Source organism: Crocodylus siamensis, chromosome 3, assembly GCF_052110815.1.
Source record: "Crocodylus siamensis isolate JL-2025a chromosome 3, ASM5211081v1, whole genome shotgun sequence".
Classification (NCBI taxonomy): Eukaryota; Metazoa; Chordata; order Crocodylia; family Crocodylidae; genus Crocodylus; species Crocodylus siamensis.
In genome coordinates this window covers 177,429,237-177,454,259 of record NC_143397.1, presented here as the reverse complement: position 1 = coordinate 177,454,259, position 25,023 = coordinate 177,429,237, and the positions used below count along the sequence as shown (strand labels likewise).

General features: G+C 42.8%; 1 protein-coding gene across 6 annotated transcripts in view; it reads left to right on the top strand.

Moving 5' to 3' along the window:
- Positions 1-25,023, top strand: part of KCTD1 (potassium channel tetramerization domain containing 1) — a 146,697-nt gene that overhangs the window by 28,390 nt on the left and 93,284 nt on the right. For 2 of the 6 annotated variants that reach the window (XM_090039856.1, XM_090039857.1), the window contains exon 1: positions 11,521-13,662. The exons of 2 other annotated variants lie outside the window; for them this stretch is intronic. In XM_090039856.1, coding sequence (XP_089895982.1) covers positions 11,872-13,662 — 1,791 coding nt within the window. In that variant the 5' untranslated portion in view covers positions 11,521-11,871. 2 more of the 6 variants (XM_090039859.1, XM_090039862.1) reach the window with 2 other exon arrangements.

Below are 25,023 nucleotides of genomic sequence, written 5' to 3'. Positions count from 1 at the left end.
TCAAAATTGTGACATTGTGTTTAAAATCAGGACCTTTCTCTTTTAATAACAAATGTGGATTTGTGGGGTTCTTGCTTTGTGCTTGAAGGTTTAGGATGAAGTCCAAGTTCTCAGGCTTTTTCTTCTCCACAACTACCCAAACTAGAAAGGTATAAAATTGTATAAGGATCTCAGCTTTCAGTCTTGATTCCAGCGTGCAAATCGTCAAGAAAATCAACAAAAATCATGACTCATGATAAAATTATGGGCATGGCCAATACGGAGATGTTATTACTTAGGTTAAATTCACACCTATCGCCATGGGTCACTAGTGCCTTCCAAGTGTGGGGGGGACACCAGTGAGGCATGACCAAGGGGAGGGGTCCCCCAGCAGCCAGCCAGTGACCAGGGGTGAGGGGATAGCATCATGGCACCAGTGGAAGTGCTGGCACTTCCGCCACCAATGTGCTGCCGGTGGAGCCAATTTCAGAGGAGGCACTAGCACTCTCTGTGCCCCCCGCTACCAGTCAGAGCACTCGCTGTCGGGGGTGGGCACCAGCACTCTTGGGGGGGGGCATATTGCCTATGCCTATCACCTAAAATCAAATGGTGTTTTTACATGTGCTCCGGGGATGGGGTGCTTTAATTAGGGTGGCTCTAAAGCCGCTCTAATTAAAGTGCTTGCAGTGACTCATGTATCAGCATCCCCATGCTTCAAAATGGCACAGGGGTGCTTTAACTAAAGCTCAAGCTTTAGTTAAAGCACCTCTACTGCCATTTTGAAGTGAAGATACTGATACACAAGATGCAGAAGCAGGCTGTAGCACACTAATTAGCTCATTCCAGCAGACTCAATTAATCGAATTTGCTCCAACATGCTGTAATTACAGCATGTGAGAGCAGCCTCCCACATGTGTATAGCCACCCTATGGTTCTTTTGTCTTATCAGTGCTCCACATTATCCATTCGCCTGAAAAGTACTTAATATTGAGAATCAGACCGAGGTGAAATGTCAGGCCACTGCAGCAGAGGTTAACTTCTTTACAGGTGCCTGGAAACTAAGGAGCTTCCTTTCCTGCATGGTGTACTGTATCTCATTTCTCAGGGAGGTACAGGACACTGCCTGAGGTTTTTGTGCCAACTGTGGAACTGTAAGTTCTACAAGGAATATTTTGAAGTCTGTACATCTCTCTTTCTCTCTCTCTGTATATATATGAGTTACCAGGGCTCAATAATAATTTTCTGGCTGATTAGGACTGCCCTACAGCAGGTTTTTATGATCATTAAAGCTAGATTGAAAGCAATAGACCTGGATTTCACACTTTTGTATCCTTCTGCACCAAGGCTTTGATTTTAGAACTTGTTTTTCTATGCAGTTGGTGCTTTAATGCAAATGGTACATAAGGAAGTAACTGGCAGTGCCCAACCAAACATCAAACTAATATGTAAGAAGAGCTCCACAGTGGGTTAAATGCTGCATTAACTTAGACCAATTTGTTAGAAGTAACTTGATAAACCTTTTCCAAGGTTGCTAAAGGAGAGACTAAACTTGTAAATTTTTATTGTGACCTTTTTTTTTCTAAGTTGGAGGGAGAACTGTAGTTGTTTCCTACTTCTTTTAACAAGGCTTTTAAGTCTGAATCCTTTGCTATCAAATAATTCTATAATGGTTGCAGCCTAGGAGAGTGCAAAATGGAGGCACTGAGGTGGGCCATACAACAGAGTTTTAAGTTTAAGAAATCTGAACTGTATGTTTGATCTTCAGATGAGGAAATGCTACCACTGACTTTGAGCTCTGGGTCAGGCCATTAACTTTTCATCAATATGAGAAGATAGTTAACTACAAGTGTTTTGTTAATAAGCATTAATTGTTAATAAGAATTAATAAGCATCAATGAAGATAAAGGGTTGCAATTAAACAAAAAGAAACAGCTTTTTTTCTAATGTATACTATACATGTCACATACCATCAGAATACTGTTGTGTACCAATTGTTAACAAGTCTTTCATTTCCATTGTATTTAGGCTTATCAGTTATTGGGAAGTTAACATCTAGCTATTTTAATAAAGTCATATAGTTATGCACATGCAACAAATGACACCCAGAGTATCATATCTTTTTTTTGTGAGGCCCTAGGCTGTTTTTATTTGAAAACATAGAATTATGTCAGTTCTCATACAGTCTCAAGCTTTTAACCTAAGTAATGTAAAATACATAATTCAGTTGCAGTCTACAGCCTCAAAACTCTTGTTTCACATTCAGACTTCTGCCTACATACTAAAATTCTTACTGTATCCTAAAGATTTCACCAGAAACTTAACATGAATAGCTATCTGCCAATATCATTTCTCAGCTTGCAATGGACACTGTCTATCAAGTACCAGATAAACCCCATCATCATGGCATATAAACAATTCTGGTCTTTTTCTGCTCAGACAATTCTGAACACTTCCAGAACCAAGTAATGGTCTGAAACTTTCCTTTTTGATACGAATAAAACACTGCATCATAGACTGCTATCTATTCTCACTCTCAAAAAGAGGCTATGCTTTTTATATCTCCTGTGTTCTTGACAGGTATGAGTTATAGATTTTTTTCCCCTTCACCCAAAGGATATATTTTATATCCTAGTATAAGCAATGATACACACCCTATTTATATCCTGTGTGTCTAAATGTCTTAGGGTAACTAGAGATATTTAAACATCTGACACAATGAAAAGATAATATTCATTATATGTCATTTCATTATTACAGTGCCAGAAAACAGCAAGAGCTGGCCAAGAGCAGATGACTTTAAGAAATGGAGGTGCAGAAGTTCAGCATATATCTGATTTGCTAAAACAATACTGAATAAAATGAAAGTAATAAAAAAACCCAGAATAATTCTTTATAAAAAGTCAATTACATGAATTTACAATCCATGTCTACTTTTTTTGCAAAAATAATCTGAGGTAAGACTCTGCTCTGTGCATGTCATAAGAGGTGTTAAACTGTGTCTATATGTAATGAGAAAGGCAGTTATCTGTGTTAGTCAACAGTCAGGCAAAAGTTATGGGAGGGTGGTATCCTTGAAGACTATCTTATTCAGAAAGGCATAAGTTTTTTTTAGGCAACAGCCTAGTTGGTCCGATTAATTTTTCGTAGTGCATTCATAGCCTCTATCAAAGTATATGATCACTTATGAAAGCTTATACTATTCTGAATGAGTTAGGGCAGGGAGGCACCTTAAAGACTACCTTTAATATAGATAGTGATTAGGTAATTTGGTTAAAAACACTGAGATTTTTTTTTCTACAACCAAGTAGACAGACCCTCACCTTGCAGGGATGGTGGTATACACCTTTCAACATACCACCTCTTCACTCTCCTCCATGCAGTACATTGCTGAGAAGCACCTACAGACTCCTGTTCAGCAAGTGTATCTACACATGCACTTTACTGCGGATTAGACTAATTAGCTCCACAGTAAAGCATCACTATCTAAACATGTGCCAGTATTAGGGTGCAATAAACTAATTAACTCTACCATAAGATAGTATTGTTGGGGACACTACTATCCTACAGCGGAGTAATTTACTGCATTAAAACACATGTGGCCACTGACTGCAGGCAGAATTTATGCCCAGTCAGTCCAGACAGAAGGGGACCAGACTCTTGCCTGCTGCCTAGCCACACAGCTCTGGACTTGCAGCACCCTCATAACCCAGCCAATCCCGCCACCACCTGGCACTACCACCCAGTACCTGGGGCTGGCCCCCTGTATTTACTGTACCCTGGCTCAAATTGCTGCCATCTTGGGTGAACGTGTAAACACTATGCCGAGGGGAAGTTTACTCCAAATCGGTGTACTCCAGAGTTTATTGCTTCACATTAATTACACATGTAGATTACCCAGTGTATACTAAATCCTAGGAAGTGACCACTGAGGCCATCTTAGAACAACCTTAAGTGTGCACCAGTAAGCTCCCCTAAAAATAGCATTAGAATGGCTGTGAAGTGCCAGTTCAGGGACATTTTAAGGCACCTACACTACCTAATTTGTAGAATTTGACATGCCAGAGCAAATCTTTCTGGTGGCAATTCCAGGAACAGCACTGAGAAGTTTCATATAAGTTGATAGGCACCACCGAAGGGAAGAGAGAAAAGAAAAAAAAATCAGTTAAATCTTTATTATAAAGAACTAAGGCTGATAGTACATCTCAATAGTCTCAAAGATTGTATTATGCCTTCTTTATAAACATTTGTACAGTTTAAAAAATAAACGCTTAACAATTCTATTCAACAAGTTCACTGCTGTCTCACATACTCCTTCATATTTATAAATTCTGCCCAACCTTAACTTTGGTTTCCAAAATATCAGTAAATGCAAAGTCCCAAACTAAAAGCTTCTTGGTTGTTTATGAATAGAAAAGAAAATTTCAAGAGATCTCTTCCTAGTATAATATTATACTACAATACGCTACATTGCATTCTATGGTACACAGCCCTCCCTTCCTCACCCAACACATGTGTATATGCTCATGCACATGTGCACATATGCACCCACACAATGCAAACTTGTGCATTTTTGCAGGCATAGAAACAAGGAGTTTGTGGTTCCACAGGGGTCTCCCTTTCCTCTCTAAATTGCTGGCTTGTTCTTTGGCTTTTCACAATTTTTGTGCTTCCTTGTCTTCCACTCCTCCAAAACAGATGGTCTTTATGGTTCCCCTGTTGAGGTACTTCTAAAAGCTAGTTTGAATTTATCAACCTAGCTAGAAAGAATTCTTGCCCTAAATTTATGGAAAATGAGAAAGCACTTGAGGACTCAATTGTCTAGTGGTTTGTATAAGCTTCTGTACAATCACTATAGCAGCTATATAAACTGCTGCCATACAATATAAACAAGCTAACTACACCACAGAACCAAAGGCAAATATAAGGTGAAAGATTGATAACTGAAAGACTGAATAATAATATATTTCTTAGTAACCTCAAATGCCTTTTGAATAGACTCTGTGGACTGGAATATAACAATTAAATAATACTCAACTTGGCTTGACACACTCAAGTGCATAGCTGTTCTGTGTTTTAAAAGCAAAAATGGCAGCCACTACTTGGCTGCTCAAAATAGCAATGGGTCAAAAAGTTTTAACTTTTTTTTTTAGTTTGTGAAGTACTAGCATGTGTATTAAATTAGGTTTGGGACTGAAGAGCAGTCTATATAGGCAAGAGAAAAAAGCATTTATGTTTACAGCTGGGTTTTCTTAATTTCATAGATGTTAGGGTCAGAAGGGACTTCAGTAGGTCATCGAGTCTGACGCCCTGCCCTGAGCAGGAAAGAGTGCTGCGGTCAGACGACCTCAGCCAGGTGCTTATCCAGTCTCCTCCTGAAGACCCCCAGGGTAGTGGAGAGCACTACCTCCCTTGGAAGCCCATTCCAGATTCTGGCAACCCTTACTGTGAAGAAGTTCTTTCTAATGTCCAACCTAAATTTGTTCTCCATCAATTTGTGGTTATTCCTAGTTACTCCAGGGGGTGCCCTAGTAAATGGAGCATCTCCTATTCCCTTCTGCCCTCCCTTGATGAATTGATAGGCAGCCCCAAGATCACCTCTCAGTCTTCTCTTGCAAAGGCCGAAAAGATCTAGGTCCCTCAGCCTCTCCTCATAGGGCCTTGCCTGCAGGCCTCTGACCATATGAGTGGCCCTCCTCTGAACCCTCTCAAGATTCTCCGCATCCCTCTTGAAATTCAGTGCCCAGAACTGGACACAGTACTCCAGCTATGGTCTGACCAGTGCCGCATACAAGAGAAGCATCACTTTCCTGGACCTGTTCATCATGTATCTGCTAATGCATGATAAAGTGCAATTAGCCTAGTTGATCACTTCATCACATTGATGACTCATGTTCATCTTGGAGTCAACTATGACTTCAAGATCCCTTTCTGCTGCTGTACTGCTAAGGTAATCCCCCAGCCTGTAAGTGTGTTGGTGGTTCTTTTTGCCCAGGTGCAGCACTTTGCACGTGTCTTTATTGAACTTCATTCTATTTAGTTCTGCTCATTTTCCCAACCTGTCCAGATCCACCTGGATCTGTTCCCTACCCTCTGGTGTGTTAACTGTGCCCCATAATTTGGTATCATCTGCTAACGTGGATAGGGCACTCTCCGCACCCTGATGAAGACATTGAATAGCACCGGTCCAAGGACCAAGCCTTGCAGGAGTACACTGCCCACATCTTTCCAGTTCAGTATCGACCCATCCACCACCACTCTGTGGGTGTAATCCCTAAGCCAATTTGCCACCCACCTGACCAGGTAATCATCTACATCACAGCCTGTCAGTTTATTTACAAGAACAGAATGAGATACTGTATCAAAGGCCTTCTTAAAGTCTAGGTAGATGGCATCTACCTGGACTCCTGCATCTAAGTATTTAGTGGCCTGCTTATAAAAAGAAGCAAGGTTAGTCAGGCAGCATCTACCTGCAATGAATCTGTGCTGATTTCCTTTCAGCATTATTTCCCCTGCTGGGCTCCTACAGATGTGATCCTTAATCATGGGCGATTGGTGCCTTAGTCGGCGGGTGGAGGGGGCGCTTATCCTGCCAGTGACCAGTCAGCGACTGGGGGGGTGGGAGGTTCCCAACCTTGTTGACCAGGGCCTTGCTGATTTCAACACATCCAGCCCCTCCAAGTGCCCCTTCACTAAGTCTGTGCTAACAGTTGGTGGCTGGTGTTCCTCCTGTGTCTATCTATGATCCAATTGAGAGATTTGTCTTGGTATGTGTCTAGAAATATAGATGCAAAGAACTCATTGAAGAGCTCAGCTTTGTCCCCACCTCTCCATCAGCAATTGCCCTAGTTTGTCCTGTAGGGGTCCTATGCTACCCTGCACCTTCCTTTTGCTCCCCATATACCTGAAGGACTTTTTGTTGTCCTAAATTTTTGTCGCCGGCCTAAATTCTAATCCTGCTTTGGCCTTCCCGATTCCCTGCAAGTGTGAGCCAGGACAGATGTTTTGTCCAAACATTTTTCAACCAAAATGTTATTTTAGTAGCAACGGAATCACTTCAAAATCATGTGGATTTTGTCGAATTTCTGTGAAGGAAACTTAAAATGAGCTTTTGTTGGGAAAATTGTGGAATAATGCATATTAATACACAACTTCTACTGACATATGACAGTGCGATAGCTGAAATAGCCAGTTGAATAAGGTAGCTGATAGAGTGCTGAGAAAAACACATTTTCTAGAACAACATTTCTTCTTGTGTTGTGTGAAAGTGTTAGCTTGCAAAACACATGGGAGACCCTTAGATTTAGGAAAGAAGATACGTTATGTCATTCCATACTAAATGGCTGCTGAATGAATTATAAAATAAAAACAGACTATTTCATATATATGTCATTGGTATACACTAGTGCAATTGGTAAGTCATGAAATAATGTAAACATGGCATAAGAATAAAAGACCACAACATTGCAATGCAATTTTGAAGTGACTGTGTAATTACAGATTTTTTTATTTCTTTTGGTCAGGACTAATTTTTTTTCTGGAATTTCTCCTCCATAGGAAATTTAAAAAATGTTTTCCTCAAATTGGTGGGGGTGGGGAGAGGTGGAATTAACATCAACATTTCCTATTAAACAAATTCCAAATGTCAATCGGCTCTATTTTGTTGCAATTCCACAATATAGGCATGTTTTTGTTCTTTGCCTCACTCCATCAGAGACATAACTGGGCAGTCCTGTGTTCTGAGAGGCAGCAGCACAGAGGACAGCAACTGCAGCCTGGCTACCAGTGGTGACCACCACTTTGTGCCCCTCAAGTTGGCACCCAGAGCTAGCACCCCACTTGCTCTCTCTCAGTTACACTACTGCATTCCATAAAGCCTTGTCTGCATTTAGAAACAGGATGTTTTAACTAACACAATGTTAAATATGTAGCCAGGGATATTTTTGTAAAAATACAAAACATCAACTGGTCAGCCCTAGTCTTAGCCAGGAACAGCTAACCTATGCTTAAACGCTTTCTCTACTCTAAATTCCTATTCCTAAGGATCAAATAGGTCTAACATGTCCTGTTGTAGCTGTTGGCCCTTCTGGGAATTCTAGTTCCTGACCAATGTTCAGAATGAAACACATGACCAGGAGGAATCAAGCAGTCAGGTGATTGTTAACAGATTATGAGAAGCAGCTTGAGCTCAACTCAGCAGAGCCTCAGAATTTAGAAAAGACTCAGTATAAGGTCTAATGCAGGAGAGTAATCATCTGAAAAAGACCCTTATCACTGGAGAGCTTCTTGTGAAGAGAGGGCTAGGATAGGAGCAAGCAAGATAAGTGGAAAATTGTGAGGGAAGAAATTTAGGAATCTGGCTACAAACATTAGAGTTTGAATGCCTTTAATGGAAAAGTATTACAGAATTCCAAAAATTTCATTTGGATTATTAGTTCTGCAGCATATAAATACTTCAAGAGCATTGCAGAAAGGGCAACTAAGTGTTGTGCAGGTGTTTCAAGGGTGCCATAAGGTGTTAAATATAATATTAGTTTATACAATTTGTTTTTCTTCTAATAGGCTTTGTCTACAATGGGAAAATGCAGCGCAGGTTAAAATCAGCTCCAGCACCACATTTGTGGGGACACATTTGTGCTTAATTGGAGTACATTGGAGGACTGGGGCTGTGGTCAGCACTGTGGAGATGGGGTTTTATGAATTAGATAACCCTGGGCAACACTTTTTATCAATTCCAGTTCTTTGTAGTACACTTTGCCTTAGCCAATCTCAGTTTAAATGCCTTGAGCAATAAGATCTACATTTCTATTGTAATGCAAATGTGTAGGCTAAGTCCCATCTTCAAGAAGATTTTTAGTAACTGAAACCCTATCTAAATTGTTAGTCTCATCCCAATACTATTTCTGCCATACCAAACACATCATTTGCTGTTACCAGAATTCTCTCTAGTTGCGGAGGTGTCTAGAGTGGAATGGATAACGATTGAAGCATGTACTGGTATGTATATTAAAGCTGCCCCCTATATCCTTTCACTTCTCCAACTTCCTTGCAAATTCTTTTCCTTCCTTCCATCTGTTCAATCCATATGCAACTCCAGGTCCTTCAAGGTGGTTTCTCTCTTATGATCAGGAAATGATGATTATTATGAATATTCAAGCACAGAAGCTGTCAAGCTTGTGTCATCTTTTTAGAAACAAGGCTTCATATCTTCTGTGATTTTGTACAATATGTAATTTTGTGGGCACACAGTAATATCAGTAAACTCATGTTTTTAGGCATCATGGAAATGTTGGAAAAGAGAGGGAAACCTTAACAGAATACTGCTAGGTCACCAGTCCTTATGATTTTTTAAAAAGGTGAATTTCCTTTTCAAATGATGTTTTTGGATATTTCAGGTCTTACCCATACTATCGTCTCTCAATTTTGTAGCTGCCTGCTTTGGCTTCTGGGTCTACCACATTGTAAGAATTGGGCCATATTTAGTGTAAAACCAACCTCCTCTTTTTTTCTTTTTTCTTTTTGCATCCTTTCTATGTAGTGAGTTAATCAACCTCCCTGAAATATATATGCCATTAACCTAAGAACCTATGAGGGAGCTATTCTGTTCTCAATTACACCATAAAGTAAACTACTTTGGCTGTTGTGCAATTACTCTGTAATTATATCAGTGTAATAGGACAATTCTCCTTTCAATTATTTTCTGGGTGTGGTTAAGCAATTTCCCTGTCTTGTCTTCTACTGCTTATTTATTTTAAATTGGTGTAATCTTCTTAATAATTTGCACATGATTTTACATGCTAATTTTTACATGTGCATGTGTTGTGTTATATATGGGCTTCTGAAGGTGGTTGCAAGGAAGCTTGGTTTTGTAGAGCAACTGTGTCTGGTCTGAGTGGTGTAGATTACTTGAGCTGAATATTATGCTAAAATGCTTAAGAGGGTAAACCTTCACGATTCTCAGCAGCATGGAACTGTGCATCTGAGTCAGTAAGCACATGTGGTAACTTTGTAACCTCAGACCAGCAGCTTTCCAATTAGGAGCTAATATTGAGTGCAATGACCTGGCACATGGCCTTAATATTTATTCAAACCTGTAAAGCTATATCAAGAAACTTGCCTTTCTCTGACGCTTTGGGGGAAAAGGGAGGGAAAGATGCAGCCAACATGGCAACTGTCCGCAGAATTGGAGGTGGTAGGGGAAATGGAAACAAAACTTTCTCTTGAATCTGACTTTGTAACAGGAACTTTGCTACTAAAAATTCAAGTTCAGAGAGCAGTGAGAAATAGCAAGGTTTGCCTAAAGGGAGTGATCAAGTTCTGGGGAAAGATGAACCCAGTTGCACCACACCTGGGTGCTGCTGATTCATTCTTGGAAGAGGTCAGAGGCAGGATGGTCGGAAGAGATTAGAAAGTCAGGTACTTAACCAGACTCCCTCATCACAGAGCATTTGCCTTCAGTAGAGACTCATGTATTACGTGTGTTAATACAGAACCCGGGTTTTAAAGTCAGTCTAAAAGTATGAAAAGTGATCTAAACTTGGCAGGTGTTGTCTAGGGGTGATTCGTAAACACTGGAAAGCATGGAGATGGTGTTGCAGCTGTTTTCCATTGCCTTCCTGGGTGCAGAAACGTGGGGTGAACTGTGCTAAAGAACCCATCTGGGTTTTCCGAGCCAGCAAGTTGACGGTGAGATGACCATTAGGCTGAGTGCATTGAATGTGAAGCATGATTCCACTTCTACAGAGGTGCTTTTCTAGATGGGACTCCAGGTGTGGGCCTGGAAGAACAGGTGGGGCCTTGATTCCCCACATCTGGGTCGCTATCCTTCCTCCTTCTACAGCAACCTCTGCTGGCCTATCTTCATGCCTTACCTGTGAGGCTGACTTTGGCTTAACTACTTACTGTTCTTTATCCCTGCTTTTTATAGAGCTTTCTCTTTTTTGGAGGGAATTGTTCGGTGTCTTTGGTTGCCGTGTTTTTAATGAAGTCAGTTCTCCCGAGTTGCCCCCTCAGTCTTCACCTGTCTTGAAGAGGACGTGTCTGATCTTCCCCGCCCTTGTGAAACGACTCCTGCAGAGCTGCGTGTTTCATGGGTCCAGTGCTGGACCGGGTGCCCGCGGGTGGGCCCCTTCCAGCCCGGCTTCCCCGCAACGCGGGATAAGGAGCCGGCGCCCCTTCACACTTGGGAAACCGGTTGCGCCCGAGCCCCGTGAGCGCGCGTCCGCCGGCCCTCAGCCTCCTTCCCTCACGCGTGGGGGGACGCTGCCGCCACCTCTCCCTCCCTCCCCGCATCACTTTGTCCCCCGGGTGGAGGGGAAAGGCTGGGTGGGGGGAGGAGCGCAAGCCCCGGAGCCGGAGCGCCGTGCTCTGCTCCCCGCCCGGGGGGTCGGCGGAGGCGGGCGGGCAGAGGTGAAGCGGGCGGCTGCAGCTCGGTCGCCCCGGGGCTGGCGGCGCGCGCGTGGCTCGTGGCTCGGATCGCGGCGGCCGGCGGCTTCCCGCGCTCTCCCGGCACGGAGCGGGCTGCGCAGCGGCGCCTGGTAGGGAGCAGCGGGCGGGAGGCCGGTCCGTCCCGCGGGCGCGGCGCGGTGCGGGGGGAGCGGGGAAGGGGGAGTCCCGTGCGCCGCTGCAGCCGGGGAGGAGCCGCGCCGCCCGCCCGCGCCCCTCACCTGCCGCGGGGGTGCGATGGGGGCTGCTGTCGGGGCGGCCCCCGGGGGGACGGGCGGGCGTGGTGGGGTGCGCGCGTCCCGGCTGCCGCCGCTGGGAGCAGCGCGGCCCCTTTAAGAGCCCAGGCTTTGCCTCCCGGTAGCTGAAGGTCATTAAACACAAAAGCTCTCCAGCGCTGCGGTCCAATATAGCGCATGCGCCCCGCCCGAGGACTGGCAGGGAGACGGCAATATGGCGAGAATGCCTGGCAGCGGCGGCGGCGGCGGCGACTGGAGCCCCGGCAACAATGCGGGGGAGCGGGCGCCGGGCCGCGGGGGCGCCCACCGCCCGCGCCACTACTGCAGCGCCGGCGAGGACGAGGACGGCGAGGACGACGACGAGATCCAGGAGGTGCAGATCACGGGGGACGAGGAGGAGGAGGAGGAGGAGGACGGCGATGGGGGGCTGCTGCTGGACGGCGACGAGGAGGAGGAGGAGGAGGAGATGGGTCTAGAGTGGGATGCCGAGGAGGAGGAGGAGGAGGAGCTGGCGCCCGAGCCGGGCCATACGCCCAGTATGGACCAGGGCAGCGGCGGGCCGGGCGCGGCGGCGGCGGCAGCGGCGGGTGGTGCAGGCGGCGGCGGTGGCGGCGGCGAGGCGGGCAGCAGCGGCGTCGGGGCCGGCGGGGACGCGGAGCTGGAGGCGGACCTGCTGCTGCAGCGGCCCGAGCGGGCGCGGCTGAGCGAGAACACGCGGCTGGCCACGCGCTACGCCGTGCGCATCTTCCGCGAGTACCTGAGCGAGAAGGCGCAGAGCCCGGACTTCGAAACCATGGACAAGGGCGCGCTGTGCCGGGTGCTGCGCTCCTTCTACGCCGAGGCGCGCTCCAAGAGCGGGCAGCTCTACTCCAAGTCATCGCTCATCAGCATCCGCAGCTCCCTCAACCGCTACCTCAACGAGCCGCCCTACTGCCGCACGCTGGACCTCACCAAGGACCCCGAGCTGCGCGCCGCCAACCTCACGCTGGCCGCCGTGATCCGCAAGCTGGAGGAGCAGGGCGCGGGGCCCGTGGTGCAGAAGCAGGCCATCACGCGCGCCGACCTGCGCAAGCTGTACACCTGCAGCGTCTTCAGCGCCGCCAGCCCCTTCGGCCTGCTCAACAAGGTGTGGTTCGAGACCTGCATGTACTTCTGCACGCGCGGGCGCGAGAACCAGCGCGAGCTGGAGGAGGACTCCTTCGGGCTGGCCATGGACGAGGACGGCCGCAAGTTCGTGTACTTCAAGGCGCTGGGGCCCTACCACAAGTCACGCTCGTCGTCGTGGAGCAAGAAGCGCGCCGAGAGCAGCGACGAGGACAACCTGCCGCGCATGTACGAGACCGGCACGGAGCTCTGCCCCTACGCCAGCTTCGTCAAGTACCTGGCCAAGCGCAACCCGCTGTGCAAGGCCTTCTTCCAGCGCCCGCGGGACCACTGCAGCGAGGCCGACGCCACCTGGTACGAGAACAAGGCCATCGGCAAGAACCTGCTGGGCACCCGCATGCAGATGCTCTCCAAGGCGGCCAAGCTCTCCAAGACCTACACCAACCACTGCATCGGCGCCGTCTCCATCGCCACCCTCAACAGCATCGCCGGCATCGGCACCAAGCTGCCCGGGCCCCCCCCGCACCCGCCCCCGGCCCCGGCCCCCTGCTACGCCCCCGCCCCGGCCCTCCTCAACGGCGCGCCCCGGCCCCGGCCCCGGCCCCCGCCCGCCCACCTCCTGCCCCCGGACGGCGCCGCCCCGCCGGTGAAGGCCGAAGCCGCCGCGCCGCCCAAGCGCGCCCTCTACGAGGCGGCGGGCTACCCGGCCGGGGCCGACGCCGCCTCGTCCCCCAAAAGACTCTGCCTCCGCCCCGGCGAGCCCCTGGACGCCGCCGCTGCCTCCGTGGTGGTGGTGTCAGTGAAACACGACCCCCTGCCTCACCTCCTCCCCGAAGCCAATGGGCACAGAAGCACCAACTCACCCACAGTAGTTTCACCTGCTCTTGTTCCCCCCACACAGGTAATAACAACAGCAATCAGAATAAGAATGAGAATAAGCATAATAAAAGGAGAGGGAAGGAAAAAAAAAAAAAAGCAGCCCCCACCCCAGCCCACCCACCCCTCCAAGCAAGTCTCTCTACACAGCCAGGCGCCCTGCCCGCCCGCAGAGCAACCAGCCGCTCCGCTCCCTGTCCCTGTGCAGGCATGAAAGAGTCCTGGTGCCACTCGCTAGACTTCCTCCTTCCCCCTCCCTCCTCTCCGCCCCTACATGCAGCTTGCGAAGTGCAACTGCGCTGCCTCCCTAGCTGCAAAGTTTGGAGCAAGGGATCTTTCCTCGCCAGGGAGAGAGGGAGGACGGACTGGCGGCGGCGGCTGCTGCTGCTGCCCCAGATCGCTGCTAAGAACGAGATTAAACTCGGGGCTTCCCACAACAGTAGGATTAAGCAGCTCCACTCTGCAGGCTTCCTCCCCCCGCTTTTTCTTTTCTTTTTTCCCTTTTTGACTGGTAGATGCGAGTTGTGCAAGTCAGGCTCAAATATTAGATAAGAATTCTAGCTATCATTAGCGAGCCTGGTGTTCTTGATGTGCTAATGAACTCTTTAAATAACCTCATAAATGCAGGAAACAGCCAAGAGACTACTCAATTACACATTGGTAATGAGGGTGTAATTTTAAACTTCTGAAGTTAACAAGAGGGTTAATGTGGCAATTGCATTCATCTTGTATTTGTTTATTAAGAATAGCTCTGTTTCCTGGCAACCATTCTTAAAAAAAAAAAAAACAGCAAGAAAGTAAATTGGCTTTAGTTGTGCAGTCGCATTAGTTACCATAGCGTCAAAATATACAGTAACAGCCCAGTTGCTTGCCTTAGGTGTACCTTAACTCGGGAGTGAGATCAGGTTCTGTAGGTACGTGTCATTTCAGCTAGGCAGCTTGGTGGGATAGGTGTATGGATGCAGGCTGTGATGTATTCCTTAGGAGAACCCCCCCCCCCCCAAAACAGTACTCGCCCTCCACTTTCCAAAATCCCCTTGTTGGTTGGGATTTTGTTTTTAAACCATTCCAGCAAAATGACCTTAGTCCATTTAATTAAAAGACATGCTAAAAGAGTCCTTTTGCTGTTGACTTGAAGTTTGGAATTCACTCCAACCAAATCTATAAAACTTTGCAGTTATGTCGTGCCTCATAAAATACTATGTTTCAGGCAACAATTTTAATGTTGGATGTCATACATGATTACAGAAACCCTCTGACATTCCTGTGTCAGGCAATAACAGTGATTTCAGTTGTAGGCCTAAAAGAGCATGGTTCAGTGAACACAGGTATATGACATGCCTGAGCTGTTTCCAAAGTGGAAATACCAGTTTTGGACAAACTGACCCTTTCAAGCAGTTTGCCAGCTAATCAACCAGCCTGAAGGCTAATTGAAGTGGGGGAGGCCTTTCTGTGAATGCCTCTATAAGCATCTACATTCTCTGAAATACCTGTGACCTCTCCTTTCTGATGGAGAAGTTTTTGGCCACTTGAGTGGAGTAGTGTAGTTTGAGCTCCTGCTGTGTGTATCTGGTGTCTCTGAATAGCCCAGAGCCTTGATTATGTGCAGATAATGTTATTGTTCAGGCTCATTATTTCAGATATAAGCCAACTCTCTTCACTGTATTTTAACCCTAAACTTCCTTGTTCAATGGCTCTTAATGACTTGGAAAGAAATCTTAAAACTTCTAAATGAATTCCAAATAACTATACATGCGAATAAGGGAAGAAGACAGAATGAGACAACCATACTTAACAGCTAGATGGAGGGGAGCATGTGCACTTTTGTCAAGATGAATTGCCTTATCCTGTTGTAACATTAATAGCTTGATACTTTTATTTTATGTAAGTGTTATAATGACTGAGGAGAGGCCCAGCTACTGTACTGCTTTAAGTAGTTTCAACTGCTTCTGAGACGCAGCTAGTTTCATGCAGGAGAATGATGCATGTAGATGTTAGACCCAGTCTGTCTTGAGTATAATAAGGGAAAACCAGCTGACTGTGCATTTTGAAGTGATTCTGTGATAATGCCCACCTTCATTCACCACTTGATGAGTGAAACAAACTTTTGAGTCAGTTGTGGAAAAAGATTAGTTTTTGCTTTCTTTGCAAAACTGGTTGATGCAAGTCTTGGCTGCTAGGTGGGAGAGGTTCCCCTCCCCTGATAAATCACATTATTTTCATATCTTTTTTAAAAAAAATAACACTTTTTTCACATGGGGCGTGACAAAATGAGAAAGATACTTTCTTCTCTGTTTACAAAGCAAGACTTTTCTTTTTAATAGAGCATTAATGTTAAACTTTTCTTTTTAACTACCTTTTTTATAGCTGTAATGATTGAGGTCCAGAGCATTTCCTGGGGAAATTAATGACTGTCTGGGGTTAATGGCCCAAGGCATTGCTTCTAGCCATCCACTCTCCCAGCTGGTCATTAATCCCCAGGAAATGCCCTGGACCTCAATCCTTATTGCTTAATCATAAACAAAGACTTTCCAGGCCTTATTACTGAGTAGACCTCATCAGGCAATGTGACACTAAATTACACTGTTGACAAATATTACTGATTTCTTGATAACTTGAAGGTTGCAACATAGTGCTTCTATTGACCTTTTACTATAAGCTAGATGCAAAGGAATAGATTTTGCCATCATTATTAAGTCAGGTACTACCCATGAATAAAGGGCCGACTGTGTGTGTGTGTGTGTTTCCACTGTTAGTAACTTTAAGCTTTAAGGTATAAAAAGATGAAACAAAAGTACCAAACTGAATTTAACTTAGGCTGGCTACAAACTTTAAATGTGTTAAGAGCTTGAGTAAGGATATTTAATTTTATGGATCTCTATCATTGCTGCTTCCATATTTCTTCCTAGCCTGGAGATGTCTTTTAGTAGTTGGTGTGCAGAATTGCTGGGGAGCTTGTTCCTGCGCCAGGGAAAGGTACATTAAATGTTCATCTTGACACATTATGATCCAGCCAGTTGCTTTAGGTTTCAGCGCTGAGAGGAGCATTATACAATGTACTTTAAACATACAGTACTGTACCATTATGCCATCCCTTTACTTCGGTCCTTATTTGCTCTGAAGTATAGCAATTTTCCTGCCACTGACAACAGTACTTCAGTTCAGCTTGATGACAGAGGGATGTAATTTGGATGTTCATCTCTCACATTATTGAAAGATGAACAATAGCTAAAGCTTTAAAGCTCTCAGTGTTGCAGTGTGGTAGGTGGTGAGGTTTATAGACTTGCTACGTATTGAGCTAAGTACAGGAGTAACATCCAAAAATAGGTCTAAGAAAGTAGATTGGCTTCTGCCACAGGGAAAAAATGCACATCTCTTAAGGAAATGCTTCTCTGGTGCTGGCCCTGTAACCTGGTTGTATTCTCTAGGGACTTTTGAAGAGTTCCATAAATATCAAAATAATTCCATCTAGTCATTCAGGCCTCCTCAGCATTTGTATTTGTCATGATGGATGTTTTTAAGGTGTGCTCAAGTTTTCTGGTTTAAACCAGGACCAGCTCTCTGTTCTGGGAAATGTGACTTTTTGCTATCTTAAACCCATCAAAAGAAAGCCATATGTTGACAGGACTAGGAAGCTGGTTCTGATCTCAGGTTTCATAAAAGGAGGAGAAAAAAATGGTACTTGATCTAGTTGGTTAGTAATTAACTGAAGTAATGCATCTGGCTTCTGGTTCAGTTTTGGGCATGAATCTTTCTGCCTCATTTCTTTTCTTAAATGCATTCCATTGTCATAAAATGGTAAAATTGATGCCTAGCTTCTGAAATGTGTGTTGCAGTATGATAGTACCACCAGGGTCTCCTTGTGCTAGATGCTGTCATACTGGATGAAAGTCACTTGTATTAAACTCCAGGTCAGGGTTATTACACACTGGTAGGTATCTGTACGTGCTCTGTACAATGGGGCTAGAAATTAGGCATGGTTTCAGTACAATAACAAAGACAAGATCCCTGTTTTAAAGGGATACTAAACATAAATATTCAAGAGTGGTGAAAGGAAATAGGCTGCTAGTTTTCGGTCTGAGTGTATTTACTTAACAGTTGCTACTGAGTCCACTGGGATCTAGTCAATACTGTACTCTTGTTTTGAGTCGTTAATCATTGTTCAGCATAAAATCTAGTGTTTGCTTGAGCACTGTCAACTTGGACAGTTCAGAACCTGAGGGAAAAAGTAGGTGCATTGTCTGAATCTGAAACTATCTCTAAGTTTCTCTTCAAGTTGTATGCTGTTTGGTTTTGTTCATGCAGGTTGGTTTGTCCAGGTTGGTTTGTCCAGGTTGGCTTGTTTTTTTTGTTTTTTAAGAGGTCTCCCTTTTGTGAGAAGAGCAGCACACATAGTAAGTGAGAAACTATACAGAGGAACCATTGAAACACTGAACAAGAGTTGTCAAGTGTATGAAGCAGATACACTGGGAAAAATGAGGAGAAAATCCTGGTGGAAACCTTTTTCCAATATGAAATGAAAGCAAAATTCCCATTCTCCCCAACAAGCCCAGACTGTTACCCAGTGTTTTTCTAATCGTATTTCACTTGTAAATAAATGGACAGGTCCTACACATAGGAATATTACAATCAGACAGAAGCACGCTTATTCTTGGCCTGTCCCTTTTAGCTTTTTTGTAGTCAGCAGAGTTTGACATGGATGTGACTGTTTCCTAAGACTAATGTGTTTTAACAGAATTGGAATTGGGTTAGAAACTTGGTAAGGCAATGGTGGTGATACTTATACTGAGATTGACAGATTTGCCAGCCCTCTGCTTGTTTTTTTCCATTTGTGTGCATTTGTTTTTTTTCAATCTTTCTTAAGTTGGCCAACATTTATGTACCTTCAGAATTTTCTGCCCTTTGAATCATGATCTCAGAGCATTTGCCAAACTAGTCACAGATAATTTTATTCTACATGGACACTTGTGTTTATTTAGTGGGAGGGAGATTGAATTAACTAGTTTATATTAGCAGTTTTCTTTTTTCTTTTAGCAAGACTACTATAACAGTTGTATTTTAATAGAGGCACTGACCAGTCTTTTGCTAAATGTATTAGGCCACCTGGTCATATTCACTTTCTGTAGGCTTGTATGGGACAAGCCTTCAAAAGGCTTTGATAAGAAGAAAGGAAAATTGATTTTGTATAAATCAAACTGAGGTGACCTTTCTAATACAGTTAAGAATGAAAACAGCATCATAACTGGAGTGTTACATTGACACTCCTTTTTAGTATACTGCAGCATTGGAAATGATTAACTTTAAAGCTAAAAGGCACAAACTTAAAGTTACAGGCAGTAGAAAGCTTTTTTTTTTTAAAGAACTCGGAGAGTGTGCTTTAAAAAAGCTTCTCATTGCTTTGCTTTCCTTCTAGAGAGCAAGAGATCAGAAACTGTTCAGTCTAATTGGTGAGTCTGTATGACAGGGAGCTGCCTTATTTCATGTATGGTGTAGAAATAAATGAGTGCTTAAACCCTTTGAAACACACCACTACTGCAAAAGCCATGGGCTGTAATTAAAATGAATATGGGGTTGTATTGTCTTGTGCCCTTGGCTATAAACTTGATAACAGACCATAGTACACCCACTATTGTGTTAGAAGCTGGGAGCTAATTAGCTATGTTTTAGATTTTCAGCCTCTTCGGAAGACCTTCTGTTCATCTCTCTCTTTTCAGTTGTCCTTTTTTTTTTTTGCTTTTCTGTTTCAAAAGCATGCATACCCTTTGGTTGCAGAGGGAGGGGAAGAAATCATTAAGGGCACATTACCAAATATTGATGTGCCAATTAGTTTGTTTGTTTTTTTTACATTCTGTGTTTTGGATTCCAAGGAAAATTCTTGGTAACAGAATTTTATCTGATATAGAATAAATGTGTTGGAGTTATGATGGCAAAAGAGTGAAAAGTCGTCATGGAGGAGACACTCCATAAACCTGTTCTCAGCCCCCATTTTTTGTGGGGGGGAAGCAATGAGGATTTTCATAATAATAACATAATAGGGTGACAAGGGGGGTTTCCCTTGGCTGGTTTTGTGTTATCCATATGGGGGAAAAACAGCTCTTTACTGGTTTTTACAAATTCACATGCTCTTTGTACTCTGCCAACTCAAACAATTTAATCTGAAACCTTCAGACTTGCTCTGGATTTAATCCCTAAAGAAGACAAGTTCCTTTGAAGTGTTCTGAATACAATTTTTAATTTTAGAAATAATTGTTGAGCTCATGCTGTACAGATGCAGTGTATGAATTTCCACTACATTTTTAATATCATGAGACATGGTGCTCCTAATACATAGACATAGAAGAATGTGTACCTATTCGCAGCTGTGCACTTTTGTAATCAAGACAGGTGCATTTTAATTAAATAGAAATTCACTGTTCATTTGAGAGGAATATTTAATACATTAAACACTAGGCGCCCTTTCTTAGACTTGGAGCATCCCTTGGAAAATGCCAGCTTTTAGTTTTACTCTTTTTTTGATTACAGAAAAATAATAGCATAATTCTTCTGTTGCAAAGAACTCAGACCACAACAGGTCAGAATGTTTTTAATACTATGGATTCCTACTTGAAATTTCTGGGTGTAACTTGTGAATCATGTTTGCACACCAACAGGGCTAATATTGTGTGGAACCCTGTGGCATCCTTGAAAGGATACCAAGTCACCATAGGGTGCCATGGCTCACTGGTCAAGAATCACTGTACGACTTAGATGAAAACACAATTATATTGCATCCTTAGAGTCTGTTGGTATCCCTTGGTACAGGGTCCTACAGAAATACCCAAGCTAGATCTGGCTGATAATAAGCAAGTATTAGCCTGAGCGAGAGCTGGACTAACATGACGGTGCTGTTTCTGATGCCCAAGCTATTTGAGTAACTGCACAGCTGTTTCCACCTTTTCCAAATTCGTTTTCTGCTTTCTGAAATTCAAGGAAACTAAATATAAACCCAGATGAAGTCCTCTTGGTTTAAGACTTAAAATGCATAAATTGGGAAATTAGTTATTTCCTTTGCTGCTTTTGGAGGGAAGCTACAAGAAACTGAAGCTCTTTCTGTAACTTTCTTGCTTCTCCTGCTAGGAAGCCCTATAACTCTAGGATTTTTTTCCCTAATATATGTGGGGGTCCTGAAATCATAAATCCTTTAGCAATGCAGTCTGTCTCCTCTTTGTGTAGCATGGCATGGTGAAAAAAGTGTCTAGCTTTTCAGCACTAGGAGACTAGGGAGCAAGAAGTTTCTCTTGTACTTTATAATAAGAGATGGGCCAAAGTCTGGAACTCTGCAGAGTTGTTTTTGAGAGGAAGAGAGCAGTGTCCTGAATGGTACAATTTTGCAGATGGCAGGGAAGACCAGGACTTGGTGTCTCCTTGATTTGTAGCCCCAGATTCTTCCTGGTGTCTGTGCGTAGTTTGTGGTTTTGGCTTCTGGGTGCAACGTGTTCCATCTTCTCTCTCCATGTCCCGTATGTTATAACTTAAGAGAGACAATTTTTGTAAAAGTTTTGACATGCATATGAACTAACTATTTAAAATCTCAAACATATTTTAAGAGCTTTGCTTTTAATCTGTGCATGTTCATTCTTGCACAGTTAGAAAACTTAAGGGTTTGTGAGGAAATTCCAAGCAGGATTTCTCAATATTTTTTTTCAGTAGCATTAAGTCACTGAATATAAGCTACCTTTACTGACCCTTTTTTTTGTGCCTATGTTAATTTTACATTATTTTACAGTATCTCTTTGAAAGTGGTAAAAAGCACTGCTTTGTTTGACTTAAGAACAGTGTGCCAAATGCTGTGGATGTGTTGAGTTGTTGAAATTAGGCCAAAATATATTTGAGGCTGTAGCCTTGTGTAATATGATATATTACCAAATAGGAAGCTTGGGAAAAGTTGTTAATAGGGGCTTTGATTTCATGAGTAAGGAGCACATGTTGAATCAAAAGCATTGCCTACAGTAGGAAATCTCCTTATAAGCATCAATGGATTAATTATCAGGCATTCCTGAGGTAACCAACATCACTTGGTAAAGAACCATTGAGAGTTTTGATCTTCCTCTCCTGGCTGGAAGTATGTGGAATGTGGTCTGGCTGGCCGATTGAGCAGTTTTGGAGTGGGTGGATGTGCAATGTAGGGATTCAACTCTTCTATTAAACCTGTGCATAAACAGAGAACTTTACTTCCAGCGTTGTCAAACTTGCATTTTTCACAAGAATATAATTTCATCTGAATTATCTCTGTGGTGTGTGCATTTGTTTGTTCATTCATTTTGGGGCTGGGGTTATGCTGCACTGAACTTCCCTCATTCCCAGTCTTAACCTATATTTGGAATACGGGTGACTTCCTTCCTTACCTTCTTTTATAAAGGGCAGATTGTTACTTTTTATGTACATAATTAAATAACAAAGAAGGTCCCCCATGCCATTTAGAAATGTGTAAGTAGAGTGAAAGTGCTCTAATTATCCCATACAGTCATTACATAATTGGAAAGAAACATAATGGTGATCATTATGGAGATGAATTTGAAGGTATAGATGGGGGCATATCATAATAGACAAACCTACCAGATACAGAATGAAAGTCCTTGAATGACCTATGTGTAAAGAATATATACACATTAGTTGAATCTAAAAATTTAGTTCTTGGATTTTATGACTTGCTTGTATTTTGCTCTAAAGCAGTAAGGTGTAGGTTTTTCTACAATACCCATCACTTTAAAATCTTAATTAGCAAATATCTCCTGCATGTGATTGACTTGAAAATTCTGTTGTGCATTGTTTAGAATCAGCAAAACATGGCATTTGAAATGTTGATATTGTTTTAAGTTGGTTTGAAGAACTGAATGTGATCTTGGTATAAGAATTCTGTGTTGTTGTTTTTGTCTTGATAAACCTGGCTGCTAGAAATTCTGTATAGATGGTTATCATCAGATTTATTGTTTGACTTTTTTCGCTGCTGTTTCCAAAGTCACTTTTAAAAATTGAAAGGAGGACTTGAAAAATATTATTTTGGATGTTAGAATGTGCTCTTCAGTGCCAGATTAACCAAGAAGATTAAGGAGCACTTAAACTGTGAACACATTTTGCATTTGGCTTTTAATTTGTGACTCTTGTTAATGAGGTCCTGGTCAACATGCAACTCTACTTTTCTTAGTTAATCCACAAATGTTAGATAGGCAATATCTGTATAATACTTAACAAGTTACAAATTCACAATTATTGCAAGCCCTACAATTTTAAACACTTATACATTATTATATGTGTGAAAGCACACTCAATTTGCAGTGAAGTTCAATGCTGGGTATGATGTCAGCAACAGAGTTATGTTCTGCAATGTTGCACCAAGAAAACATTCTTCAGCAGAGATTGCAACACAGATATTGCAGTTTACAGCCCACACACAAGAGCCTTCAGGTAAAATTATCTAGAAACAAATTATAAACAAAAATGAAACAGACTAATATGCTTTCGTTGTTAAACAAGAAAATGTATAACTGTAAATACATTTAGCGGGGTGGGGAGAGACTGGATTTTATCCTTCTTAGTTCTGACAAATCAAACTGGTATTTGCAGCATTTGCCGCTAAGGATTCTTTATGTGACTTCTCAACTAAGCTTTTCTTTTAAACTTATACTGAAGACTTTATTCTCATTTTTTGGGGCATTCCATATATTTGTAAGGCAGTCTTTTTTTTTTTTTTTTTTAAATCTCCAGAAAATTGTTCAAATCATCTTTTGTTGAGGTATCTTGGATGGATGGATATACATTATTTAAACAATGTATCCATCTTTTATTTTGTTAGTTTAACCAGCAATATATTTCCTCAAATAAAACATTTAATTGTTCAGTCTTACATGTTGATATCTCTCTCTGAAGTAAGTCCTGGTTCCAGATTAATACCATTTTTATGACTGTGTCCATTAAAAAGTACTTTAAACACAAACTGTTCTGTTCATTCTTACGCATTTTTTCAAAAATGTAGAAATTGGAGAATGCTGAAGTACAACTAAGGACCAGTCCAGGTTCATTATCTCTAATGAGCAGGCATGTCATGTGTCAAAATAAGCCCTTGTTTTCTGTTACCAACTATCTGAGCTGAAACTTTTGAACTGTTTAAATATTGCTGAGTCTACTGTTTTTTATTTACAGTCAGTGATTACATTGGTGCATGGAATTAGCAGCATATTCTTTCACTGTTTAAGTATTTATTTCTTGGCACAAGTAAGGAAGAGACTGGAATTTTTCTTTCTTTTGTCTGTTAGCAAGGCAGCTAAAAAAGACCCCTATTTCATATTTTGAATTTTAATTGGTCATTATTATTACCTCAAAGGAGTAGCTAAAATACAAATTATAGGAAAGTAAGGTGCTGTTTTTTCCAGGCATAAGTACCCTAAATATAAAAAGCAACTCAGACCTGCAGTACTGAATGAAGAGTGTAGTATTAATTGTTGCACAATTAATGACAGAAAAGTCTCAAGAGCTTTTTGCCTGTTACTTTAAATTCCAGAGATGTGAAGCCATTAGATCAAGTTCATCATCCTGCAAAGACAAGTTATAATCCACCAACAAATGATGTAACATTGTACTAGACATCAAATTACCACTGAACAACTTAGTAGCTGTTAATTTAGTGCACCAACATATTTATTTAAATATCATGCCAACAGTAAACCAAACAGAATGGTTCTTTCAAGTGTTGTGGGCTTTATGATGTCAGTGACCCTGGTAGCAAATCTGTAAGTCAAGACCTAACACTTGTGCACTGAAACCTTAATAGAAGGGTGGCAACAGTCTGAAATGAGCGTAGCTGCAGTCAGAAAACTGACTGCACAACAATAACCCCTTATTACCTAACTTACAGTACTACATGCTGCTCTGTCTTTGGTTATCATCACTGCTTAGTTTGGTGACTTTTTTTTTTTTTTTACTGTTTCTAGCTTTGTCATTTCTGCTGTGTTCTGAGAGCATTAATTCCATTCTGGCTCATGAATAGAATTATTACAGCTGAAAATGTGTCCCATATTCTGCCTTCAACAATATTGTACAATTCCACCACCTTGGAGTCCTTTACTTCATGCAAATCTTCAGTTAAACTCTCCCTTAAACTAACTTTCAAAATGTAAACAGATGTAGTAGGTAAAGTTGGGGTTTTGTCCTTGAGTTCCTTGCTGCTCTTTGCTCATCATCTTCCCTCACCTCCTTGCCCCCTCAAATGAAAAAATCTGTGGATCTTCTTTCACTCTCTTCTGTAGTAGTAACAGTGATCTGACCCTTTAATTTTTTTCATATTCTGAATTCAGTTAATTTGGGGGAGTTGTGGAGGAGGGGAGTGTTTCAAAAAGGGCTTGCTATCTTT